Here is a 9,953-nt window from a genome sequence, read left to right as displayed (position 1 = left end):
ATTTTCTCTTTGACCAATTCTACTTTCTAAGAAGTTTTTTTCCTTCAGTGAATTTTTCTATAACTTTTTCGAATTGGTCAATTCTGCTTTTTAAAGAATTTTTTTCCTCATTCACTTGTTGTACCTCTTTTTACCAATTGGTCTAGTCTCTTTTTTAAGCTGTTAACTTCTTCAGTATTGTTATGTCTCCTTTACCAAGCTGTATATTTGTTTTTCATGATTTTCTTGTATCACTCTGATTCCTCATCCCAATTTTGCCTCTATCTCTCTTTCTTGATTTTTCAAAACACTTTTTGAGCTCTTCCTTAACCCACAACGAATACATAATTTTCTCAGAAATTTTGGATGTAGACTTGTTATCTTCTTCGGAGTGTGCTTTAATCTTTCAAGTAACAATACTAACTTTCTATGGTCAGATTTTTTTTTGTATATACTGGTTGGCTCTTTGTTTCATTCTTTATATTTCTGATTCTCTGTTTTCTCATGTGGATATATTTTTTATTTTTTTATTATTTTCAATTACATGTAAAGATAGTTTTCAATATTCATTTTTGGTAAGATTTTGAGTTTCACATTTTCCTCTCACCCTGCTTTTCTCCTCCCTACCTTGGACAGCAAGTAATTGATATAGTTTATACTTGTAGAATGATGTTAAACATATTTCCATATTGTGAAAGAAGGATGACAATAAAAGGAAATTTTTTAAAAGGTCAGATTTTTTTTTTCTGTGGTTTGCACATCTTCCCAAGCTATTACTTGACATGCAACCAATAAAATAGGACTTTGCTGCCTTGGTGGAGGATACACTGTCCCAACCTTCTGTGGTTTTGTGAAGTTGTTTTCAGAGATGTCACTAGGGACTATATGTTTCCAGTTCTTCCAAGTTGGTATGTACCAAGAATTTTTGTTTATTACTCTCCTGGTCTGTGCTCTGGTCTGTAAGTGGCCGCAAACATTCTTTTTTGCTTAGGAATTACGATGGTGATCCCTTCTCTATTGCGATTATAAGTTCTAGTGTGCTACTGCTCCTCTTTACCCCAGAACTGCCTCCAAGGCCTGCTACTTGGATCCCAGAATAGGTAAAGTAAGAGAATTGCTACCATCTCAGTACTAGCAAAGAGACCCCAGTAATTTCCTTCAGATCAATTGTTAAACACCCTTACCCACTGGGAGTTAAGAGTTCAAGAAGCTGCTGCTGATTCAGTGAATCCCAAGGCATGCTTTAGGTTTGCTAGGACTAAGGTTCTGTTACCCTGCTCTGCTTTGACTGTGCTCCTCTCTCACCCTGATGCAACAGACTTTCCTGCTGACCTTCTAAGCCATCTTAGGTTGGAAAATTTTTTCACTCCATCTTTTTTGTAGGTTCTGCTGCTCTCTACATTGTTTAAAATCATTATTTAATGGTTTTTAGAGAGGTTTGGGAGAGAGCTCAGGCAAGTCCCCGCCTTTACTTTACAATATTGACTATACTCACAGAAATATTTTATTCCTTCAAATTCTCATAAATTTCATTATAAATAAAGGAAACATAAAATTTCAAAGGGGAAGGGACATTTAGTTAGTCTTTCATTTTCAAGATAAAAAGACCAAGGATCTAAGAAGAAAAGTATATTTTTCCAGACCCAGTGGACAGATAGAATTATCAATATGAACCCCTATCCAAACCACTTGTTCCCAAGATAATGTCCTTTTAATTCAATCTGGCTGCCAGAATTTTTAGCTAATTAATGTGAAGAATTAATTTTTCCATAATTAATTTGGGTGATGTAATATTCTGACCTCACTCTTTGCATTTAAATCCATTCCTTCTTCCCTCTCTACTCAGGGATAACTTCTTGATGCATTACCCTGACTGTAATATTCATTCAGATTTTTAAATGGAGCTGGGATAGGAAAGGTCCATCTAATGATTTTAATAAAACATTCTATTTCTCAACAGCAGCTCTGATACTTGGTATTTTCACTAACCTCTCAGATTTTATCTAACTTGGTACAAAACAAATTAGTCTAAGTATTACCTTACTGATTCTTCTAGTTTCAATCTTAATTCCTTTAAAAATTACTTTGATTTTGTGGAATCCCAGTTTTCACATTAATAAGGAAAACAGCACACTTTCCAAATGCATTTTTAGTTTCCACAGCCCACTTTGGTCATTTTCCTGAGGTTTGTTACAATATTCTCTGCATTTGAAGTGGAAAAGAATGAATACTGGTTTGGTCTCTGGGAATAGCTGTTAACATCTCCAGTTTTCATTACAGAAAACCAAACTCGGGCTACATTTTTTTGCCATTGAAGGAATCAGAGGTAAGTGGCACAAAGCTTAATTATCTCATGCATCTAAATGTAGAATTGACCAAATTCCATGAACTATATTAATCAAAAATATCTATGCTAGGATTTGAGTGAGCAAAGGGAAAGCTAGCTGCTGATTCTAGACATGATACTTTCCGATTTCTGAGGAAATTAGCAGTAGAAACATAGAATTATAAAATATTAGCACAAAAGGGATTCTGAAAGCTGATATAAGCCAACCTTCATTTTTACAGATAAAGAAATTCATAGATGAAGAATAGCCTAGAGGAGAAGTATATAGGTTCATGAGTAAAACAACAGTAGTCAAATATATTTTATAGATTCATTTAAAGAAATGAATTTATATGAATATATGAAAGTTTTTGACTATTCAAGTCATTCTACCTTTAAGACATTTCTTAATTTGTATATTCATCATCAAGAAATAAGTAGGCTTCCATTCAGAAGTAGCAAACTATAAATTTTTGTGAAATAAATAATTTCAATATTTAAATTATCTTGCTTTGAAATTAAGGAACTTATCATTTATTTGTTTGGGGGTGATGGAGATGCAATAATAATTAAGAGACTTGCACAGTGTCTCCTAGCTAGTAGGTGAGGTTGGATTAAAAAGGTTTTCTTGACTCCAGCACTGGTACTCTTTGCCCTGTACTACATGACTGCTTCTATAAACAATTTTTATGGAATATTTACTCTATTTCACAATTTTTCAGAGGATTAGTCGAAACAAACGGAGAGCTATGCTTTTGAGAGAACCCCTAAAGTTATTATGTTGATCAATTTTTAAAAGTTCAGTATGAAGTAAAATTGTTTTAATTCAATTTGATCTGATCCAGTTCTGTTCAATTAAAACATATCTATTATGGAAGGCATTTTCCTTCCAATACTCAATTAGGACCAAGAATCTTAAATTCACATAGAGAAGACAGGACAGACAAAATTAAAGAAAAATGTGATAAATACATAAAATTAAAAGAAGTAATAGTGTTTTAGAAAGAAAATGATCCCCTTTTAACTGGTGGGATCAGGGCAAGATTAATTTAGGTAGAGTTCAGAGGAATCAAATTATTTCATCAGCATCAACTATGGTGCAGTATAGGAAAAATATTAAAAAAGAGAGTCCAGAGGAATTATATTTGAATTATAAATTTGCTTTTTCCTTCTATAATTATGGACAAATTAATAAAAATTCTAGTGGACCATTTAAAATTTTAAAAATAAAGTATTAAAGCTGGACAGTTTTACAGGTCCCTTCTGGCACTAAATACTATAGTCCTCTAGGGAAGGATTCATCACTGACACATGGTGTATAATGAACAAATGGAAATTTGTGGGAAAAGTTAAAAATGTATGGAGAATGAAGAATTCAGTAGAATGGACTCAGAGATGCAGAAGTATCCATATTCTAGGCAATGTAGTAAAAGAGTGCTTGTCCAGGAGTCAAGAAGACACTTAATAGACAGACATTTAACCACTTATCTGCTTTTATAAAAAGCTTAGCAGAGTGCTTGACACATAGCAAATGCATAATAAATGTTTATTCTCTTTTGTGAATTTTTCTCTATAATTATGGAGGTTTTTTTAATCCTAAATTTTTATTTTAACTTCCCAGATCTATAAAGAATTGCTGACAACATGAACAGACATTTATAAGGCTTTAGTATATATCAGTGTTCCACTTCCTAGTATACTTATGCCTACCTTAGGACTGCATTTAACACATTTTAATTAGTCAATCAAATTTATCATGTATTTACTCACTGTTCCAAGCTAGGAATACAAAGAAAGGTAAAGATTGTCCTCACAAAGCTCATATTGTAAAGGAGGAAATAAGGCATAAATAACTAAGCATATATAACAGTATATTAAGAAAAGAAAAGTAGACTCTCAGAAGGGAAGGCAATAGCAACTGGGAGAAACTGTGGAAGGTTCAGTCTTTTTTTATGTTTATTTTACAAGTCAATGGGGTTAAGTGTCTTTCCCAAGGCCACACAGCTAGGTAATTATTAAGTGTCTTTGGCCAGATTTGAACTCACATACTCCTGATTCCAGGGCTGGTGCTCTATCCACTGCACCACCTAGCTGCCCCAAAGGTTCAGCCTTGCAGAAAGCTATTAAGTAGGAAACTGATAGAGAGATTATTGTAACCATGGAGGATAGACATGGAAGAGGTTTCAGTAATATTGTGTATGAAGAATAAAATCTAGAACAATTTAGCTTGATCAAGGGAAGCAAAGTGCAATAAGATTGGAAAGTTAGAAAAGGATTGGATTATAGGCACTGGAGTTTACTGTGTAGGGGGTTACTTAGTCAGACATAAGCATTACAAAAATCACTTCATCAGTTGAAGGAGAAGTTTATGGTACGAAGAGTTTGAGTCTACTGAAGTAGGTCAGGTAAATATCTGGAAAAGAAAATGATAATGGCTTCAACAAGGTCAGTGGACATGTGAGTAGAGAGAGTAGAGCTCCTAAATAAGAGCTACTATGAAAATAGAGAACAAAAGATTTGGCATTGTGTAATAAATGTGGGAGAAGTCAGAATGAAGACTTCAGAAAATTTTGAAAAGAGCTCCACTTTCAACATTTTGAATTTGAAGTGCTTATGTGACCAAAAATGGATGTTTCTATAATATGATGTTTATCTCAAGTTTACAGAGGTCTTCTTGAACACTCTTATATGAGAAAAATCTGGCAGAAGCTCAGGTTTTATAAATGACCAAAGATGATAAAATTTCTAACCAAATAAGTCTATCTTAATTTCATGTTAAATCATTTTGATCACAGATTGATGAGGATCTCTCCTGCTAGCAAAAATACATCTCCTTTCATGTTAGAACATTGAATGGTTGACCTGTTTCCTTCACTACTAGATGATCAGAAGTTCTATCATTTATGTAGAAAGGACATAATATAAAGTCCTTTGCTATTTTGGTTGTTTTTGATCTTCCCTAGGTGAGATAAGATGAAGCAAACAATGTGGTTGGAGAATCAAACTTTGGGGACTGATTTCATCTTATTGGGGCTCTTTAGCCAAAGCAAATACCGTACTTTCTTGTACTCCCTGATATTCATCATTTTCATAGTAGCACTGACTGGGAATGCCACCCTGGTCCTTTTAATCTATAGTAATCTCCACCTCCACACTCCCATGTACTTCTTCATCAGTCAACTTTCCCTCATGGACATGATGTATATTTCTGTCACTGTGCCCAAGATGTTGTTGGATCAGGTGATTGGGATTCATAATATCTCAGTTCCAAGCTGTGGGACCCAGATGTTTCTCTATGTAACACTTGCGGGAGCTGAGTTCTTTCTTTTGGCAGCCATGTCCTATGATAGGTATGTGGCCATTTGTCACCCTCTCCGCTACTCCATCCTCATGAACCCTAGAGTTTGCATACTGCTTGGACTTGTTTGTTGGTTCTTGGGCTCCATTGATGGTTTCTTGATCACCCCCATCACCATGAACTTTCCATTTTGCAAGTCCCGAGAGATCAAACACTTCTTCTGTGATGTCCTTGCCTTGTTGAAGCTCTCCTGCTCAGACACCTCACTCTATGAGACTGTTATGTACCTCTGTTGTGTCCTTATGCTCCTCATCCCTGTGACAGTTATTACAAGTTCTTATTCCCTTATTCTCCTAACAGTCTATAGAATGAATTCAGCCACTGGTTGCAGGAAAGCATTTGTCACATGTTCCTCCCACATAACTGTTGTTATTCTCTTCTATGGAGCTGCTATCTATACCTATATGCTCCCTGCTTCTTATCATACTGCTGAAAATGATATGATAGTGTCTGTCTTCTACACTATCCTCACACCTGTTCTGAACCCTCTCATCTACAGCCTCAGAAATAAAGATGTCACAGCAGCTTTGAAGAAAGTGTTATGGTCAGAGTCAGTTTAAACTAATTTTCAGAAGTACAATATGGCCTCCAAATACTTTTTAAAAGACCACAAATGCTTCTTTTATCTATTATTATTACATTTTATTCATGTTGCCATTGATAAATGGACATCTCACTTCATGACCTCTCTGTCAAAATAATGTCCTCTTTTTGAAACTTTATGTAATATTTTGGGTTAATGTTTTCCCACTTTGACATTAAAATAATTGATATTTAAATTAGTTTATAATCATTTCGATTCTCTATTCAAAACTTGCTGACCAAGTTATCTTGGAAAAATCACTAAAGATCTATGAGATTTGGCTTAGTTTTTTTCTAATTTCCATTAAAGAAATAGTAATTAAATACCTAAAAAATGGGATAAGCATGGATTTATCAAAGATAGATATCAATCAACTCACCTCATTTCCAGTTTGTATTCCATGATATGTCATGGAAATAGTATTGTTACAAGTTCCCAAGAGATTAGCAAAGCATTTGAGAAAACTCTAAAGGGCAATTATCTTGAAAATAGATTGAATTTTAAAAGGAACTTATTGAATGACTGAAGTAAGAGTTTATATGGGGGAACCTAGGTGGTGCAGTGGATAGAGCACCAGCCCTAGAGTCAGGAGTTCAAATCTGGTCTCAGACACTTAATAATTACCTAGCTGTGTGGCCTTGCACAAGCTACTTAACCCCATTTGCCTTGGAAAAATCTAAAAAAAAAGAGTTTATAGGATTCAGCCTAGAAAGATTCATGCTAATAGTCATCACCTTGATCTTCCCTTTCTTTTTTTTTTGGTAATTATTAAATGTTTAATTTGAACTCAGGTGCTCCTGACTCCAGGGCCAGCGCTCTATCCACTGTGCCACCTAGTAGTCCCCTTGATCTTCCCTTTCTAATAAACCCAATATATTCATCAGTTCTCTTGTGTGAACCATGCTCTGATGAAGCTTTATTAATAGTTTCATGTACCTATGTGATATCCTTTTGATCCTCATTCCTGCAATGGGGTAAAAACTCTCACTAGTATATCCCTCTTTTTGTTTTCTCTTCTCTCTCTTAAAATCCTCAGAATAAAAAAATGCCTTCTGTCTTAATTTTTTTGATTTAACTCCCTTTTTGAAGACTTAAAAATTCTGAAAGGTACCCTGCATGATCATTCTAATCACTCAGTTTTTAAGCTTTTCTTGACTCCCATCCAATTTAACAATAATCTTTTCAGAATAAATACTTGAAAGATCTTGGTTCCATTAAGGTCTATACTTTGTGTCAGATTATGTTCAGCTTTGTAGGGTAAGCATATATTTTTCACCATTTGGATTATTGTATTTCAAAATCTAGTTGTTAGTAGAAGACACCAAGTATTATGTCTTCTTTACTGGTTCTATTTGATCCATAATTTTCTGAAATAAAGTATCTAGATTTTAGGATTTTAATGATTCTTAAATTATCTTTTTGGTAGTACTCTTTTAGTACCAGTTATTTTACCTTTTCTTTACTTTTGCATCTTTTGATTATATTGTCATATTTTATGCCATCTCATGGATTCATGGATTTCTGCTAAGTGTATTTTAATTTTCAAGTATTCTATTTCTTAGTTAAAATTTGCCACTCTCCCCTAAGCTACTTGTTCTCTTTTGAATTATTTCCCAGAGAACTTTGATTTCATTTTCTAGCTCTTGCTTAATTTCTCACAGTGTTCATGTAGTCCTTATGGAAATTTTTTCCCTTTGATCTCTGCTTGAAGGTGTTATAGAAATGGATTTACAATATATTTGGATACAATAGAGCTTTTTCTTCATCACTCTAGTTCCTTAATGGGGATTTTCTGCAAGTTTCAGGTTCTATCTGAACTGGCTCTTGAATGGAGTAGTGTACTTTGCTAGATTTTACTCATGGTTGTTTTGCTGACTTTTACTTTCTTGTGATTAATTTCACCTGGACTTAAATAGTTCAGAATGCACAATCTTCAGGACTGTATTCGGTGGTCTCAAGATAGTATTTTAGAGATTTTTAAAATCCCTGGATCTAAACACTATGGACATGAACACTTGATGCCTGCTGCTGTTCTCCAGGGTTGCTAATTTTTTTTAAGGTTCTCCTCCTTAGCAAATTAAACATTTGTTTAAAGTACTCTATAACTCTTTCACTTTGTATGTTTAATTAATCCCTTTCTTTGCTCAGTAATTTTCATTATTAATTAATCATTTGTAACCTTAATTGTACAAAATTTCATTTTTCCCAAATTTGTAATCTGTAACAATTCTTAACATAGTTTTTCCCCTCCTCCAACCTAAAAATAATAGTAATTTATTTCATAATTATTCTCAAGAGGAACTTAGCATTTAAAGTGGTCATTTTGCATAAACTGAGTGAAAATAATAATTTAAGACTGCCTAGTATAGGTTTCCTAGTGATATAACAGTCCCAACTCTGTGAGTGCACTGGTGAATATATATGTGTGTGTGTGTGTGTGTGTGTGTGTGTGTGTGTGTGTGTGTATGCTTGTGTATATATGTGTTAAGGTTGAGCTTCTCAAAAGACCAGTTATGAATTTGTGCTTGAGGTCAGCATGTGTCCCAAATCTTCTGGTCAACAGTAAAGGAGGGTATTTGTGATAAGTAATGTCAGAAGCAAGACCTTCCTCTAAATAGAGTAATTCCCTTCTCAATGCATCATGTTGAAGATGTAGTACTATAAAGAGTTCTCCCAGAAGATCATGTCTTCCTGGCTTCTGCAGTGGAGTAGCTTATGAGAAATCAAGGTTTATCAATAACTGGATGAGACTTCAAAGGCAATTACATTCTATGTTACTTTAAGATCATGTCAGTTGTGTCCTGTCCTTCAATAAATTTCACTTGAACAAACAAGATATGTTTGACTCTGCTTTGATTTTTGACCTCTGAAAATTTCCTTTTGAACCCATAGCAACTGGTGATTGTTATGTGAGTAAAAAGCAATCTGAGTTTGGTAATGGGAATCCCTTCCTTGACTATTTATAAGCCTTTAAATTACACAGATTATATAAATAAAAATTGCAAATGTTTAGTCTTAAGACATGTTAGTAGATGCCAGGTGAAGGTTATTAGATAGCCATCATCCTTAAATGGAAAAATCTATTAATTCTTTACTTAAATCATATTTGAGGGGGTGGAGCCAAGATGGTGACATGATGGGATCCAGTCTTAGGAGCTCTCTGATAAAAACTCATAAACTAAGGACTCTAAACTTTCGAGAGAAAGAACCCACAAAGGGACCCAGTGAGGCAGTTCTCCTACTCAAGTTAACCTGGAAAAGAGCAGAAAGGCTATGCTCCCCGGGGTCAGAGGGGCAGCCCGCCAGAGCCAAAGAACTTCAGCCTCCCGGAGGCAGCCCCAGGGCACTGGGAGCCAGCGCTCACAGGAGCAGGGGAGTCTCCTGAGCTGCACCCCAGGGAGCACCAGGCACAAAGTGGGGGAACAGCGGGGGACCTCTGCTAGAGGGAGCACGTGTAGCCCAGCCCCCAGGGCACACAGCAAGCAGCTTGGTCTTTTGGCAGCCTAGACCCTGAAACAGAAGCAGACGGAGCCTCTAAACAGGAGCCCCCAGGGCATGAGCCCATTGAGCTGAGGGAGGGGAGTGAAGAGAGAGAGAGACTGAGGAGCTCTGTCCTCAGCCCCTGGAAAAGGATTCTGGGGCTCTGACCACATTCAGATCCTTATCACAGTCTAGCCCCCCCCCCAATAGAACAACAGGGCCCCCCC

General features: G+C 35.5%; 1 protein-coding gene across 1 annotated transcript; it reads left to right on the top strand.

The window, feature by feature from the left end:
• Positions 1–5,278: 5,278 nt before the first annotated feature.
• Positions 5,279–6,223, top strand: LOC141512122 (olfactory receptor 2T29-like). The gene has a single exon (XM_074220995.1). It carries the CDS (start codon positions 5,279–5,281, stop codon positions 6,221–6,223), a length of 945 nt encoding a protein of 314 aa, XP_074077096.1.
• The last annotated feature ends 3,730 nt before the right edge of the window (positions 6,224–9,953 follow it).

Source organism: Macrotis lagotis, chromosome 2 (genome assembly GCF_037893015.1).
Source record: "Macrotis lagotis isolate mMagLag1 chromosome 2, bilby.v1.9.chrom.fasta, whole genome shotgun sequence".
Taxonomy (NCBI): Eukaryota; Metazoa; Chordata; class Mammalia; order Peramelemorphia; family Peramelidae; genus Macrotis; species Macrotis lagotis.
This window is presented reverse-complemented; position numbering and strand designations above follow the sequence as displayed.